This window comes from Synchiropus splendidus, chromosome 10 (assembly GCF_027744825.2).
Source record: "Synchiropus splendidus isolate RoL2022-P1 chromosome 10, RoL_Sspl_1.0, whole genome shotgun sequence".
Taxonomy (NCBI): Eukaryota; Metazoa; Chordata; class Actinopteri; order Syngnathiformes; family Callionymidae; genus Synchiropus; species Synchiropus splendidus.
The window spans coordinates 16,449,545-16,467,360 of NC_071343.1; the positions used below are offsets into that span (position 1 = coordinate 16,449,545).

At 44.9% G+C, this 17,816-nt stretch overlaps 1 protein-coding gene across 5 annotated transcripts; it reads right to left on the reverse strand.

Annotated features, from left to right (window-relative positions):
- Window positions 1-1,347: 1,347 nt before the first annotated feature.
- LOC128766400 (NACHT, LRR and PYD domains-containing protein 12-like) lies at window positions 1,348-17,473 on the reverse strand. 5 transcript variants are annotated; one of them, XM_053878008.1, is made up of 16 exons: window positions 17,357-17,473; window positions 16,804-16,939; window positions 15,853-15,931; window positions 15,639-15,779; window positions 15,437-15,550; window positions 14,953-14,976; window positions 14,794-14,872; window positions 14,444-14,663; window positions 12,491-14,285; window positions 12,234-12,410; window positions 11,053-11,226; window positions 4,748-4,924; window positions 3,501-3,677; window positions 3,229-3,402; window positions 2,985-3,031; window positions 1,348-2,366 (listed from the first exon to the last, which is right to left on the reverse strand). In XM_053878008.1, exons 2-16 carry the CDS (start codon window positions 16,835-16,837, stop codon window positions 1,834-1,836), a joined length of 3,945 nt encoding a protein of 1,314 aa, XP_053733983.1. In that variant the 5' UTR covers window positions 16,838-16,939; window positions 17,357-17,473; the 3' UTR covers window positions 1,348-1,833. The 5 variants fall into 5 exon arrangements, with proteins under 5 accessions (XP_053733983.1, XP_053733984.1, XP_053733985.1 ...); XM_053878009.1 differs by having other exon boundaries at window positions 17,026-17,455; XM_053878010.1 differs by lacking the exon at window positions 14,953-14,976.
- Window positions 17,474-17,816: the final 343 nt, after the last annotated feature.

Here is a 17,816-nt window from a genome sequence, read left to right on the forward strand (position 1 = left end):
CACGACGCTTGTGCAAATCAAGCTTGTGCACTAAATATTAGCACTGGAGCGAAAACAAATCGATCAATGAGAGACGTTGGTGTTTACAGACAACACAGTTGATCTTCCATTAGAATCAGGGGATTAGAATTAGGGGCAGTGACACGAAGTAACGTGGCGGTGGAAGTGGCCTGGACGACAGTGATGCTGGTGTCCAGGTCCAGATCAGCTGGCAGACCACACACACTCACACCAGGGTGGAATCCCGACGGCTGCAGTGCCATGGACAGCTGGAGGCCGTGGATATAAAGTCGGCTCGTTGAGGATCCCGAAACATGATTCAGTCTTGAAAAAGTGGTGTGATGCAACTTGTTGATAAACACTTGAGGAAACTGACCAATAACACAATAACACAATAACAATAACACATCCAGGGAAGCTTGAAGTGTTTAAGACATGCAGCTATTACTAGTCATGAACAACTTGGTCTGTTTCCATGGAGTATCATCACAAAAGAAAGAATGTTCATTTCAATCTCCTCTAACACATTGTAAATGTCTTACAGGACAAATTGCAAGACCATGACATAACATGGCTTCATTCTCCTTACGTCACTAACAATTCAGCCAGTGTTTCTTCCAACTTACGTTTCTCAGAGATGGAAAAGGAGCAGGGAGAAGAACAGTTCTCATCATTCCTGCCCCTCAATACCACTTTTCCTGAATTTTCTCATTCGTGATTTTATCTTAAAAGACCAGAAAAGAAAATCCCTTCTTTACACTCTGGAATGACCAACAGCAGATCTCTCCAGAAGTCAGATCTGTTGCACCAACTGCTACATCCAGCTGTGAAATAAAGAGGAAAGAAACTCAAAACCCTTCCTCTCTGGCAGCTCTGGGAAGCTTCCTCTTGAACTACAAACACCAGTGTCACTCCTGACTTTCTCTGTACCTTGCTATAAACATCCACAGTGTAAACACCACACCTGTGGTGCGCTGTCATGAAACCACACTGCTGCTCACCGATGGTGACCTCACCTTTTACCATCAACCATCTAAACCAGATGGCTAAACACGACCAAAACTCTTCACTAAATTTAAGCCTAAATATTTATTAGAACAGGCTGGTTGTTATGAGGTCTTCATCCACAAATTGAGAGTGAAACTTACCAAATATCCGAGCAAGGTGGGGAATCTTGGTGGGAAAAGACGAAGATCCAGAGGGGAATCTAGATTTTCTGTTCATTAACAGTGGTGGGAAATGTTTTCAGACTCCTTTGAAATTTGACTCAATCTCAAATGTTATATTTTTCCATTTTAAAAATGGCAGCAATATTCTGATACAAACAAATGCAAATGTTTTGTGTCATTTATTGTTTACAAGAAGATCAGTTTCATCAACGACACATGTTCATCACACAAATGTTGTCATTCAATCAGATATTCCAGAGCTGATCTGAACTCTTCACTGAAGGTCGACTGACCGTTCAAGAGTTCATGGATGAAGATTGTTGTCATGTGATCTGTCCACAGGGAAGAAGAAAAAGGACAGACTGGATTGAGAATGTGCTGAAGTCTTCTTCACATGAGGATGGAGACTTGGAGGAGTCTTTCAGGGACTGAACACAGAGATGATAGAAGGAGCAGGAAGAGACCACTGAGCAGGACGTGAAGACGTTTACAGGAGAAAGAAAGAGAGTGATGAAAGACAAAGTTTCTCTTCTTCAAACATCTCACATTCTTTTGTTCTTTTCTGCAGAAGAACCTGTTTGTTTCAGAAGCAGATTCATTCCTCACTGTCAGCAGTTTGGATGGGGATTTGAACCAGTAACACCAGTTTGTTGGAGGAACACACTCACATACTCGGGTGACACACACACACTGAGGAACCAGAACCAGGAGCCTCTCTGAGTCCAAATCCCAGGTACAGAGGTTCAGTGGAGGTGAATAAGGAGTCGAGTCGGACTCCAGAGGAGACACTGAAGAAGTGCAAAACTCCAGCAGGTGCGTTCATCAACACTCCAACTCTGTGAGAAACTTCTGAGCTCTGGATGACAGTTTCTCTCTTATTGTGACAGACTTTATATCCAGCATCATCAGAGCAGCTCAGACTCCAGGAATAACGGTTCTGTCCAAACTCAGACTCGTCTTCTTTCCCTCCGTCTCTCCTGAGAGTCACGGCCACAGAAACTCTTCCTCTCCACTCCACCTCCCAGTAACAGACACCAGTCACAGCGTCTCTGCTCACCACCTGAGGACACCGCTCAAACCTGTCGGGATGGTCCAGATACTCCTGATCCTCTGTCACTAGCTCCACCGTGTGGTTGTTGCTGGACAGTAGGAGGCGCCGGTGAGCTGTGTCTGGGTCCAGTGAGAGTGGTCGGAAGTCTGAGAGAAGAAGACACACGTGATGATGATGGAGGAAGAACAGACCTTCTCTTCAAGAGACAATCATTGTCCCAGCAAGCCAGGGAAGGCTGCTCTGTTGGTCAACATGAGCTACAGTGGAGATCATGAGCCCACAGGTCCAAATTGTGACGGGTCAACAGTCATCTGAGACTGGGGCCACCTCAAGAGAAGAACCAGGAGGACTGGAACATCCCAGAATAATCTGGAGCAGCTGATGTCCCATGTGAAAGACACAAGTGTCTCCATGTGAGGTCAGGAGCTAAGCTAGCCTGTCGCTAACATCAGTCTAGTTTAGGGAACATGATGATGCTCAGAACTCCCGAGACTCTGGAGTCAAAGACTGAAGAGAGTGAAAGAATCAATATTAGATGATGAGGAAAGTCCACAGTGCTGCTTCTAGATCTGCACGGAGGCTCCTCACCAGCTGCTGCTGGACACCATGTTGGTGAGCAGTGTTCTGGGCAGTGACCTGGACTTGATGAAGACAAGTTCCAGCAGCAGGTCCAAGGGTCAAATGATGTCACTGACATCACAGCTGCTCCACTTGAAGCTGACAGAGTCGAGGAGTTCTCATGAAGCAATAAGATACAGACTTACATCTCCTCACTCCAGATGATAAACTCAGTGGTCCACAGTGATCCAGCCTGGAGGACGAAAGATGCAAAAGGATGAGAGCAGATCCATGTGACTTCAGATGTTTCAGGACTATTATCTCCTGCAGCTAAGTGGACGGCTCTTTTATGACTGTTTTGGTGACAACAAAGATGAATCTCTAAACAGCTGCTCAGTCTCTTCTGTCTGCTTGGAGCTCAGTCACTCAGTTCTGCTGCTCTGTCCATACCTGAGAGTCTCCAGCCTCCAGTCTGGACTCTCCAGTCCAGCAGACAGCAGCTCCAGTCCTGGTCCTCCTGGATGGTTGAAGCTCAGGTCCAGCTCTCTCAGATGGGAGGGGTTAGAGGTCAGAGCTGAGGCCAGAGAAGCACAGCCTCTGTCTGAGATCCCACACCCTGACAGACTGTGGTGAAGGAGGAACAGTGTTTTAGAGAATCATGAGAGCAGAAGAACCTTCCAGTTGTGGAGCAGAACTGAAGAGAGGAGATGATGTGTTCTGACCTGAGAGTCTCCAGGTGACAGTGTGGACTCTTCAGTCCAGCAGACAGCAGCTCCACTCCTGGATCCTTCAGGTTCTCGTTGTAGCTCAGGTCCAGTTGTGTCAGACGAGAGGACGGAGAGCTGAGGACTGAGCACAGAAGGGAACCACTTCTCTCTGACAGCTGACAGCAGCTCAGGCTGTGAAAGAGACGAGTGTCATCAACAAGTGAGACTTTTTCAATCCTCTATTTGGACCAGAATTAAAACTCTTTATTTAATGTCTCACATTAGCTTGAGCTGAATGCAGTGGAGGTGAGTGTGGGGGACGAAGAATGGTCAACCAATAGGAAAGGTTCTGACTAAAGAGACAGTGTGTCATTGGTCGATCACCTTCTCTCTCCAAGCATCTGATGCTCCAGCACAAGTTGCTGTGTTTTTCTAACAGCAGCACATAGAGCATGTAACTCTTGTCCTCAGGAAAACATGTTCAAGCGCCGCACTGAGACAGAAGCTAATGCTAATGCTGTGATAGCGCCTCATTGTGTGGAAGCTGCACTTGATATTCAACTTTGAAAAATGTTTTTGTTTTTCCCAGGGAGAGACAGAGGTCACCAGGGCAGGCGTCCCGATATTGATCTGCAGCGCCCCAGTAAAGAGAGCACCAGAGTTGTTGGTCTACAGACCATCAGCTACAGATGGGTTTGTCTTCGTCGTAGTGCAGTGTGAGCAAAGACAATGACCCCAGACACTCCAAACCACTGTCACTTTGCTTCCACTGTCTGAGCCGTGAAGCAGCAGCGGTTTCGCTCCAGAATCTGTGCTTAAGCCCTGAAGGCAGGGCTGCCAACTCTCACGCAGTCGGCCTGAGACTCACACAGATGAGGCTTGTCACACTCTCTCGCCACACGTCCCATTTCTCAGGCTTTTCTAGCCCAGTGACGTGATATGTGATCAACGCACTACTCTGCCATGAGCTCCACCAAATGGCAATGAGAAGGTCTATCAGCACAGCCTGCCTCCTCTCAGAGAAGAGAGAGACAGAGAGAGGGAGGGAGAGATCAGCTGAATACTTCTACAATATACATATTAAGATGAATAAAATGGTAATCATGTAATTTATTGATTTAATTATTTGCTTCACTATTGCAATTCACATGTGGTTACTGCAGCAAAAATATTTCATAAATCATTTGTTGCACTTCCTTTTTGCATTTATTGGTTCAGAGGTGGAGAGTAAAAAAGTGCACTGCAGGACAAATGTATCTGACCTGAGAGTCTCCAGGTGACAGTGTGGACTCTTCAGTCCAGCAGACAGCAGCTCCACTCCTGGATCCTCCAGGTCATAGTTGTGGCTCAGGTCCAGTTGTGTCAGACGAGAGGACAGAGAGCTGAGGACTGAGGACAGAAGGGAACCACTTCTCTCTGACAGTCCACACCAGCTCAGGCTGTGAAAGAGACGAGTGTCATCAACAAGTGAGACTTTTTCAATCCTCTATTTTGACCAGACTTTAAACTCTTTATTGGAGGACACACTGAACTCTTTCCATTCAGAAGATCATCAGATCACATTATTGTTGGAATATTTGAAGCAGTTTACATCAGTCAGGATCAACTTGATTAAACATGAAGACAAAAACACAAAGCAGATGACTGAGGAACAAAATATTGGGGGTGATGTCAACAAGGAGACTTTATCGTCAGCTCCCTCTCTAATATGGAGCAGGAAAAGCTTCTGGAGAAGAGCAGACTTCCACACAAACTATTGTGACGTCAGTGAATGATGCTGGATTTTTGGAACATGACCAAGGATTCAGAAATCATCCAGTCAGCAACCTGGCATCACTGCACTGCAGCGCCCCCGTGTGGGTGGTCTGTGACTGTTGGCAGTGAGAATGGTGGACACTCCAGACACAGGACTTCAGACGAGTGACTGTCACTGTGTCACTGCCCTATTTGCTTCTTCATCCCGTTTTGCTTCCAGGGCTCAGTTTTATGACGTCATTTCCTGTCCGCATGCGCACATTGGTATTTCAAGACGTCATTTCCTGTCCACATGCGCACATGGGTGTAGCTGCTTGACACATAGATTAGAATAAAATTAGCTACGTCATTACGCCACGCCTCACTACACACTCGTATTTCATCAAGGGAAGCAGAATTTGAATTACTAAAGTACTACGCCGACGCATTAACTGTATTTTAACCTTATTTTATATATATCACTACATTTGACTTGTATTCAACAATTCGGATATTTTACGTCATAAAACTGAGCCCTGGAAGCAAAACGGGATGAAGAAGCAAATAGGGCAGTGACAGAGACAGTGACTTTGTCGTCATCCATTGTGACAGTGTTGAAGTGTTGAGTGATGCAACCATAGCGTTAGCGCTGCAACTAAGCGTTAGCATTTCATCACCAGCAGGTTTTGATTCAACATAAATCAAATCAAAACAACAAACAAAATAGACAAAATAAACATAAAGATGTTGTTTTTTTGTTTTGTTTCAAATTGTATTTGTTTTTTCAGATTCATTTTCTTTTTGTTGTTTTTTTTACAATTACAAATCCTTTTTTTTATGACTATTTGTAACGGCTGGGTTTGATACACGCTACTTCCCGACCACTGAGGGATGCTGTTCCCAGGTAGCCTGGCACTGGCACCGGTGGCGCGCAGAGGTGTGTCTTGTTTTAAAAGACAAAAAAGTGTGATGTTGTGTCTGCAAGTGTGGAAACTGGCTTTTTCTCTTGTTAATTAAACCAAGAGCAGTCTTTTCTCCACACATCGTCTTGTCTTTTATTTTTCTCTTTTGACGCTGGGGAAGACCTGAACCATTAGAAATGGTGCACAAACATCTGAACAACAATCCTACTGGACCTTCACCTTAAAGTTCCGGAAGTAAGGTACGTTTACGAAACGCTGTTCGTCCAAGCCCCACGCTCGTCCCAGAGTCGCTGATGTCACATTGAGGTCATTTTCGCTTGCATGACCTGCTTACAACGGAGTAACCTCCCGAGTCAAGCCAAAAGGTGTTGCCTCCTACATTATTGGAATTATTATGATCCAGGGAAATTACCCGCAGTTACTTTAATAAATTCAATAGAATACTGGGGAGGGGGAATATGTAAATTGAACGATAAGCAAATTAATCGCTGTCTCGAAAATTATTGTATATATTGATCAGGCCATTGTTTTCGCAGGTGATGGAAGCACCGTGTTCGTGGATGTTATTTGAAAAAGAGAGGAGGCCGCGTTAATGTGCCAAACTATGTCGCTGGGAGGAGTTCTTATTCTGTGGGAGTTTTTGTTTTAATAACTATAATGATGATTTATTTTGTTGTGCTAAATATTTCTTGCAGGTTGTGGAAGGAGGGCACAAGAGGAAAGGTGGCTCCATTAAAAAAAAGGTGTCCTTTTTGTGGCACAGAAATGTATGGTGCTCAAAAAAAAGAATTGCCAAGTGCACCAGCCATCGAAAGAAAAACTCAAAACTAGAATAAAAAAAATTGATAGTGTCAAAGAGACCTGGCTGCAAAATTACAAGAAGCACCACAATGTCGCTTCTTATCAGCATGAGGCAATTATATTGGTAAGTTTGATCATTTTGTGTGTGTGAACGCGTCGGCTGTTGAAAGAAAACAATGACTAAAACTACTGTACATTTTCAGAGTGCCTGAAAATCATTGCTGTCATTGTCATGCAATGCATAAATGACTTGTCATGAGGCAACGACTCAGCGTGTTGTTGTAAGGATAGATATATCTATGTGTCTTTGTGCATGTGTATAATATATATCTCCCTTTGTGTATCTTTATAGCTTGAAAAACTCTGTGCTGGGTAATAAACCAACCTTTTTTTGGGTAAACTAAAGAAAAATGGGCATAACTTTGACGTCTTAATGCCACGCTGCCACTTTTCAAGTGTGTCCAGACAATATCTGTCAAAGACGTCCACAATTTATGAGGCCATTTGTGACGGTAAGTACTGTAGTGATAATAATAACTTGATTTGTATAGTGCGTTTTAGGAGACTGTTTACAAATTGCTTCCTGTACAGAGACATTATTGGACATGCTCATTTTTGGATCTCGACTGGCAGGCTGTTCCAGAACGAAAGAGCCTTGACAATGAAGTGGATTCTGAAGTGGAAATGGAGCCAGTGCAGAGACATTGGAGTGATGTGCTGCCGTCTGTTGGAGCCAATTGGAAGCCTGGCTGCTGAGCTGTGAAGCAGCCAGTATGGAGAGAGATGCAGTCGTCCAGGCGGGAGAATATGAAGGCATGAATTCGTTTTTGTAAAGCAAGAGCATGGGTTACAGTTTAGATTTAATTTCTAACAGAAGGAAATGAACTGAAGTGCTCTTTACTGTGAGGAAATCGTCAAGAGTCAAATACGAAGCAGAGACTTCAAGCTGCCAGAGTTATGTTTTAGACAAGGGACTGAGGATGTTATCAGGGAGGGTCGGAGAGTTTGGTGAGGGAAAGACTCATTTTTCTGTTTTTGACTGGTTCAGCTGAGGGACATTTTCTCCAAAGGATTTTTCTCATTCACTTTTATTTTTATTAAAATCAATCATTTAATTTATTGAACTTGATTTTTGACAGCGTATTTGTGGTTGCACAGAGGCAGAATACCCAGGAGTGAAAAACAAAACAAAACAAAAAGAAGAAAACCATTTGTTTAACAGATTAGAGACAGCAAAGCGATGAGGACATGGTCACTTTGAATCTCATCCGATTGGTGGACCAGTGGATGAGATGGCCTCTACGTCTACTACAAGTGCGCTGGAGATGGGTGGGTATATGTGAGTCACTGCATGCATGAATTGGTGTTAATTCGCTGCAAAACAATATGCACTTTATTTTCCAAATTGCATGTATTGCTTGAATAGTGTAACATTTTTTCTTTTAACATGCTTTAAATTGTTTTACAGATCAGAGGTGAGAGGGTTGTGACAAAAAAAAGAAGCGACAAAAAAGTAAGGAGTGTGTGTCTGTGTGTGAGCTGTTGAACGGCTGATGAGATGCCGTGGAACAGAATCTTTATTTTCAGCAATCTGCATTGACTCCTGGTACAAGATTCCATGTTTGTGAACAATAACAAGACTTATCTCTCGCTGCATGGTGATTAAATATGTTTTGATTGTTGAACTAATGTATGATCATTTGCTCAGAGAAGTATTACGTTTAGATCTATTTTTGTACAAATCCATATTGTGTCTTTTTTTATCATACAGGTTGTTCTCATGACACCCTCGAAACATTCGCCGTCAAGCGTCTGCTAAGAGAAAGAGTGAGAAGGGTCAGCGTCAAAAATGTTGGTTGAGCTCTAAACTTTAAATTTCGTTGATCGTTGTTTTGTTTATTTTTATTTATTGATTTATTTTATTTTATGTATGTATTTATTTATTTTACAGGGTAAGACTGAAGTCATAGCCGCTCTGATCATCGCTGGTCCTCTCACAGAGACCAGTCGGCCGCTCTCACCTCGGCTCCCGCCAATCACGTAGAAAGAAAACTTTGTATCTAAAACTATGCATCTAAACCAAAGTCTAGCTTGAATAAAAATAAGATGCATTACTTTGGTGTCGGGTCTGTTTCTTCTCTACCCAAAATTAGGGTTTATCACCCGCCAAGTTCTCTTCCGGTTCTGGTCAATGCGAACTCGAGCGCAGCTCTCCGGCTTCAAAAATTTGTTTTTGTTTGACATCGTCTCAGTGGACCGAGCAGAATAGTAACTCTCTCTGCCTCCTTATCACTGACGTCAGAACCTTACTTGGGGAAGTTTGAGCTCCACCCACGTTGAGCTCGAGGGTCCTGCCCACTTAAGCGACTCAACGTTGAGTTCAGCCCGTCTTCAACGTTAACACATGCCCATCAACCATTTCGTTCGCATCTCAAACAGGCCACAGAACTTCAGCCAAGTGTTCCACAACACTGGAAGTAAGAGAGACTTCTTTAAAGCGGACCATTGAATATGCTCTTAACATATTACCTTATCATATTATATTACATCGTTGTGATGCAACAGGTCTGTAATTTCATTTGTGTCTTTATCAATATTTTTGAGCTTGATCTTAACCGAGCATAATATTAATATAATAATTCATAATTAATATAGTTTCGTCATTTTAGATTGATAGTGTAATAACATTTGGATGAAACACGTCATGATGATGTAGAAACAAGATATATATTTCTCAGAATAAATGATGTTTTCATGATTAAAAGCCTTTCATTAAAAGTCTATGTATTGGACATTGTAACAAAAATGACAATGTGACCACATTTGCACTTTAGAATTGAAGTCTAACTTGCTGACTTTACTGTTCTCTCTTTCAGAGTTCACAGTCTTGAAGCCTTTGCTTCATTTGAAGTGAATGAATGAGAGGCTGACAATAAAAACAAATTGCATTTGTGTGTTGTCTTGATTATGACTGTATTGCAACTGTGTTCCAAGTGTTCTCCAGTATTTTGTGTGAGCTGAGTACACAATTCAAACGTTTGTATTAGTATTAAAACACATCTGTACAGCGAAACCACATACTCATTTGAGTGACACAAAGGTCTCATTTCAGAGTCAGACTGAAGTATCTGTTTTGTCCACTTGTAATTTTCATGTAAATTGAGAAGATTCAAGATGCTGATAAAATAACGTGCAGCTGTAAAAATGTACCACCCGATGGCACCATAAAGACAGTCCACGTTACGTTGCTACGTTAGTTGCTTCATTCTTAATGATCATTCTACAGGTGAAAATGGCTCTCCTCCAGTATACAATTAGTGACGAAGAGTGAAGATAATTTTTTTGTGTCGTATTTTCGCTTGCAAACTCCTGATGTTTCATGCCGGTTTTATGTTGGGGCAGAACGCTTGAACTCAATGTTCCAGGGTAGCCAGTGTATCTTGGCTCTGTTTCTCACTTCCCTGGCGCGATGTTTGATGTGATGTCTGTCTGTGATTCTGTTGTCTGTAGCCCTCCAAACCTCTCAGAGGCAAGCAGGACATCGTCATCTACAGACTCATCCCTTTCTGAGGACGATTGGGCCGGTCCCTCGGGTCTCCATCTTAGGAGAATTGCAGCGTTGGATCAAGGTACACTGCAGCCCGAGTTGCCTCTGGCCCCAACTATCACAAGTTTGGGGGCCCTACTTTCTCTGACGGCTCAGCTCAGCCGAGCTAGTGCCAAAGCCATCCTCCTAAACTGTGTTTTACTGCAGGTACTTTCTGGTACCCAAGAAGACAGGAGAGTGGAGACCTGTTCTGGACCTCAGTCTCCTCAACCAATGACCAGACATAATATACATAAACTCCTTAGATCTTGCAGAGCTGACACTCTGACTGGCTCATTAAAAAGGGGCAGATATGACCAGACTCTTTCTTCTCTCTGCTCCTTCTGATCCCTGAAATCACATGGAGATGGAAGATGCTGCTGTGTGTTTGCTGGAACGTGGGATGAACAAACTTCACAATCTCATTCAACTCAATGATGGTCTGTTGACTCCTTGAAGCTAGAGCCTCCACCTCTGACTTTCACATTTCAGCTCTGAAGCTGGACACATGATGTGTTCTGACCTGAGAGTCTCCAGGTGACAGTGTGGACTTTTCAGTCCAGCAGACAGCAGCTCCACTCCTGGATCCTTCAGCTTGCTGCAGCTCAGGTCCAGTTGTGTCAGACGAGAGGACGGAGAGCTGAGGACTGAGGACAGAAGGAAACCACTTCTCTCTGACAGGAAACACCAGCTCAGGCTGTCAAAGAGACGAGTGTCATCAACAAGTGAGACTTTTTCAATCCTCTATTTGGACCAGACTTTAAACTCTTTATTGGAGGACACACTGAACTCTTTCCACTCAGAAGATCATCATCACAGTCAGGATCAACTTGATTAAACATGAAGACAAAAACACAAAGCAGATGAAAGAGGAACAAAATATTGGGGGTGTTGTTGATAAAGAGGAGACTTTATATTTATCCAGCTGCTCCAACAGGAAGTGACATCACAAACCAACTGTAAAGGGGGAAATCTGTTCTCACTTCTCTCTTCCCAGTTTCCTGATCAGGAATCTGTCCTTTGAGAGCAATTGAAAGATTTGGCCTTAAAAAGTTCCTCAAAGTCATGATCCACTGGATCAGACTGACTGTTGCAGCAGTCACATGACAGGAGAATGTGGAGACGATCCTTTGATGGTTCTCCCTCAGAGGCTCAGGACTGTGAAGCTGCTTTTATACTGCAGCTAAAATGACTGGGATCAGTGGGTCAGGATGGTAGTTTTGTGCACTATGATCGGGTCGTCCTGGTGTGTGGACCCAGGTCAAACAAGCCTGCAGTAGAAATGGGTTTTTATCAGGCCTGGCCCGACAGCTCATCCCACCTTCACCAGCTAATGTCCCTGACGTCTGCATTGTTGTACGCGTCTGTCCTGCTCTGTTTGTCACCCAAACTGATGCAGAGACTGTTTTATTAGACCGATTTATCAACCCTCTCCTCTTGAACTCAATACGATGAGGACTTGTTACGTTTACCCCACAGAGTGATAAAACAACTGGTCCACTTTCATGTGAGTCCTCATCATCACATGTGCACCTGTCACAGTAACATGACTGCAGGAGGAACCTGCTGGAGACTGATGCCACTGAGAATCAGCTGCTGCATTGAAGAGCAAACTGATGAGAAACTGTGACTCTCTGAAGCTGGAGTCTCCACCTCTGACTTTCACATTTCAGCTCTGAAGCTGGACACATGATGTGTTCTGACCTGAGAGTCTCCAGGTGACAGTGTGGACTCTTCAGTCCAGCAGACAGCAGCTCCACTCCTGGATCCTTCAGGTTCTCGTTGCAGCTCAGGTCCAGTTGTGTCAGACGAGAGGACGGAGAGCTGAGGACTGAGGACAGAAGGGAACCACTTCTCCCTGATAGCTGACAGTCTCTCAGTCTGAATAAAAAGAACAAGGAAATCAAATGTTCATGTTCAGTTCACATTATCAGAGATGTTTCAGTGTTTGATCCACTCACAGAACTTCCTTTGAAGCTTGGACCACAGGCAGCAGCCTCTCAAGAGCCTCCTCTGAAGCAGAGTATTTCTTCAGGTCAAATACCTCCAGATCTTCCTCTGAGGACAGTAAGATGAAGGCCAGGGTGGACCACTGAGCAGGAGACAGTTGATCTGTGGAGAGACGTCCTGATCTCAACTCCTGTTGGACCTGCTCCACTAGAGAAGTGTCCTTCACTTCACTCAGACAGTGGAACAGGTTGATGACTCTCTCTGGAGACACTTTCTCACTGATCTTCTTCTTGATGAGCTCTGCTGTGTCCTGATGGGTCCAAGAGCTACTTCCTGTCTGGGTCAACAAACCTGGAAGGAGACTCTGGCTGCTCTGCAGAGAAAGACCCAGAAGGAAGCGCAGGAACAAGTCCAGATGTCCATTTGGACTTTCTACAGCTTCATTTATTGTTCTCTGATAGAACTGCCATGGAAGAAGTTTGTTTCTAAAGAGTCTTGTCAGTACAGATGTTTGTTGTGAATCAAGCAGGTCAACTCCAGAGTTGAAGAACATCAGGTGGACATGAAGAGCAGCCAGAAACTCCTGAAGACTCAGGTGGATGAAGCAGAAGACCTTGTCCTGGTACAGTCCTCTCTCCTCTCTGAAGATCTGTGTGAAGACTCCAGAGTAAACTGCAGCAGCTGTGATGTCGATGCCACACTCTGTGAGGTCTGATTCATAGAAGATCAAGTTTCCTCTCTGCAGCTGCTCAAAAGCCAGTTTTCCCAAAGACTCAATCATCTTCCTGCTCTCAGGATCCCAAACTGTGTCTGTCCCAGCTCCTCCATGGTACTTGATCTTCTTGACTTTGGCCTGAACCACCAGGAAGTGGATGTACATCTCAGTCAGGGTCTTGGGCAGCTCTCTGGTCTCTCTGCTCTTCAACATGTCCTCCAGAACTGTGGCAGTGATCCAGCAGAAGATGGGGATGTGACACATGATGTAGAGGCTTCGTGAGCTCCTGATGTGAGAGATGATGGTGGTCTGCTCCTCATCTCTGAACCTCTTCCTGAAGTACTCCTCCTTCTGGAGGTCAGTGAACCCTCTGACCTCTGTCACCATGTCCACACACTCAGGAGGGATCTGATTGGCTGCTGCAGGTCGTGTGGTTATCCAGAGGTGAGCTGAGGGAAGCAGCTTCCCCCTGATGAGGTTGGTCAGCAGGATGTCTACTGAGGTGGACTCTGTAGCTTCTGTCAGGACCCGACTGTTGAAGTCCAGAGGGAGTCGACACTCGTCCAGACCGTCCAAGATGAACAGAACCTGGACTCCTTCAAAGCTGCTGAGTCCTGATTCTTTGGTTTCAGGAAAGAAGCGATGAACAAGTTCCACCAAACTCAACTTCTTCTCTTTCAGCAGGTTCAGCTCTCTGAAGGTGAAAGGAAACATGAGCTGGAAGTTCTGGTGGGCTTTGTCTTCAGCCCAGTCCAGAGTCAGCTTCTGTGTCAGGAGGGTCTTCCCAATGCCAGCCACGCCCTTCGTCAGCAGGCTCCTGATTGGTCCCTCTCTCTCAGGTGAGGCTTTAAAGAGGTCTTCTTGTCTGATGGTAGTTTCTGCTTTGGTCTGGTTCCTGGTTGCTGCTTCGATCTGTCGGACCTCGTGCTCCTGGTTGACTTGGTCTGTGCCCCCCTCAGTGATGTAGAGCTCTGTGTAGATCTGATTCAGAGGGGCGGAGTTTCCTGTTTTAGCCACCCCCTCAAACACACTGTGGAACTTCTTCTGCAGGCTCCTCTTCAGTCGTCCTGCACACGCTCCACCACGACTTACTGAGTGAAGAGAGAAGTCACATGATCAGAGGATGCTGGAAGGTGAAGCTGATCAAGCTCCAGATCATTCTTCTAATCAGCTCCAGGTATTTCAGCTAAGAAGGACTTTTAGACTGAAGGATTCACATTCAGCAGGTTGAAGGTTCAAATCCTCTTACTGCTCCACACACAACCAGCAAGCTCCTCCTCCTCCATGCTCCTCAGGAGGTTCATGATGAAGTCCAGGAAAGCTTCTCTGCTGCTCCTCATCTGCTCCTCATCACACTTCACCTTCACCTCTTCCTCATCATCCTGGTATTTGGGATCATCTGGACTGAGGAACCTTTGGACTCTCCTCACTTCCTTCTTCACCAGGGTCATGACAGTCTGCTCAAGCAGCTGAAACACAAACATGTGACCTGATCATGTGACAGAGAGAAAACCTGCTGACGTTCAGAGGTGACCAGAATCCCGACTGGTGAGTTAGCATCTGTTGTAGTTAGCAGGAGGGTCTAACACTTGAACACACCTGAAGTGTGGAGTCCAGATCTGTCTGATGCTGCTGGACACACTGGAGACTCAGAACATCTGAGACCTGCTGATCCTCACTGTGAAGAACATCAGCAGCAGTAAATCAGCTCTACTTTCACAAGGACACTGATGATCTGATGAAGGTCAAGACTCAGACCTGACTCTTCCAGGTGCAGCCCAGCTGTAACAGAACAATCTCGCTCCAGATTCATGGAAACCAGATGAAACAGACGTGAACTTTGTGACACACTTAAGTCATGAGTTCATGTTTCATCAGTTCAGTTCACTGCTTCTTCTCTGGAATGTGCAGTTTCCTCGTCGTGGAGCAGCACTTTTGACTCCAGTTGAATAAACACCAGATCCTGCCATAACAACCAGCATTTCCAGATAGTGGGAAGAATAAAGACAGTCTCATCTGATCTCATAAAAATGCTTCCAGAAGACTTGGAGGATCAGAACGTAGGACGTTGTTTAGAATTCTGCTGCTCGATGCAATAACTGAAAACCTGTTGTCCATGCTGACATATCAACTGAGATGAAGCTGGTGAACATCTGAGCGCTTCAGGCCAAGTAGAAGGAGCCTCAGAGACCTTTGATCACACCCAACAATCACATGAGTGGAGAGGGACAGAAAACCTCACCTTTCTCCTGAATGCTCTTGTCCACCTTTGAAATCAATAAGAAGATCCATCGACCTGTCACTCTTCAGAGACACACAGCTGAGTTCAGACTCTTCTGGTTTCTCCTGTTTAAACCTGATGGAGACTCAACTTTGATCAACACTGTGATTCACCGTCTGACCGCTAGAGGTCCTCTCAGTGTTCCTCCTGCTCAGTCTCTCACCTGCTCCTCCTCTGATGGTCCTGTCCTCCACTGAAGTCAATATATCTTCCCATCGACGCATCACTCTTCAGAGACACAAAGCTGGAAGCAGGTCCAGGTCCGTGTCCTCGTCCAGCAGCTTCTGATGTGAGTGGCTTTGTTCTGAACACAGAAGTTGCAGTGTGAAAATGATTTCAAGTATTTGGAGCTCTGACAGGAGAACTGATCTTCTCACCTCTGAGCTCTGGTCTGGCTGCCATGGTCCTCACCCAGAGGGGCTTTAGAGGGAGGAGCTTCCTCCTCTGTGTCCACACCTTCACACAAACACAGCAGCATCATCACGGATGGTTCTTGTCAACAACAGAACTTCAGTCATCAGATTCAGAGCAGCAGGACAAAGTCAATCTCACTCTGCCTTGGACTTGCATAAATGAACACGTCGAGACCACGACGGCGCCATGCTATCCAACTCTGCTGCGTTTGACAGCCGACACCGGGGTGTGACAGGTGTGGAGAGTGTGGTGGACTTTGGTTCACGTCCCCCATTAGGGTTCACTGATCGCGGACACACTCTCACAGGCAGCGCTAATACTACGACCCGGCATCAGTTAGAGACCATTAACAAATTCTGATTCGGGCAATGTGTCTTCAAAGATGCCGATGAAAAAAAAAACATTTTAATCAAGAGAAAAGATTTTTCATCACATGGGACAAAGGACTGACAGTTTGTGTGATGATTTGGAGAATAGAATATGACTAAGATGATCATGTATTCACACGACTTCTTATATTTCTTCAATAGCATCAAGGAAATGTGTCCAAACTGGTCCATAGTTAAAGTAGACTGTTAACAGACATGAGACACAGCAGACAGACGGCTCAATTTAACCCCTAAATAAAGCTGGCAGAGCTGTCTGTCAGAGACAAGAAATGTGAAACATTGCATTTCTCATCTCTACAGTCAATTTACGATTATATTTAAACATAAAATGATGATGTCGGAGACAAACTCCACTACTAGGTTTCATCATAAAACAGACTCAAGAGAGACTGTAGTGTCCGACATATGGAATATGATACATAATATGACATGATATGATGATAATATATTCAAATGACCAAATGTATCTTCATATTTTCTTGTCCATATCGCCCATCCCTTGTGGACAGGTGGGAGGTCACTGACCTGGGAGCAGCTCTCTGCTCTGACTTCTGTCCATGTTTGGAGGTGGAGCTTCCAGCTGAGCTCAGCTTCTTCTTCTGCTCTGCTCACAGAAACTCGTTCATCGATGGAGCTCACCCTGTGCGCGAGCTGCTGTGTCCTGTAAAAGATCAGAATCAGAGCTGCTGTTCATGTTTGTCGTTCACATTCAATGCCACACTTCGGTTCATGATGGACGAGACTCGCCGGTGAGAAACACAGAACGTCGAAGAACACACTTCTTCAGCTGTCTCCGCCGGTCACGCCTAAACACTGACACCTACTGGCGGGAATTGATACTCGCTCTCATTTTTATTACCCTCACAAGTTGAGAGAATAAGTTGTAACAACGATTATTCGATAATATTTGCAAATGAACAAGTGATAACGACTCGATTCAGACTATTCCCCAGAATGAGGAGGGAATAATCCGGAACATTCGCTGCGTCGTTTTGTTTTACTCCCTTTTTGCAAGAAGTTCACGTTTGGAAGCTTCAAAACACAGATGCACGATGACACCACCGTTCGACAAACTCACCGTTTCCTCTTCAGATGCTTTATTTAGCTTCCCTTCTCTCACAACCTTCAGTGACGGTCAAAAGAACCCAAGTGCCACGAACTTTGATTTGACTTTCACTTCCCTATACTGTCAGGCTGAGTCAGAACAAAGATCGTCTCCGCCAACAGGAAGTATTACTCCACCGCTGGAGCTGGGACAGGGATGAGGCGAGTCTGGGACAGAGCGCTACTTGGTTTATGACTTTGTCACAGCCAAACTGCACAGAAGCGCACATTCAGAGCTGGACACGCACCGGCACATCTTCACTTCTGGAGAGACGTCACTCTTTCGGCAACCCCTCCCACATGCAGCGGCCCCCCGCTCACACACGCAGGGAGTGATGGGCAAAACAGTCCGTTTTAATGACTCAGTTCATTAACTGTCGTTCAGTAAAAAGAACAAATCTTTTTTGAGTCTTACGGTTCTTAGTTTCGCCACC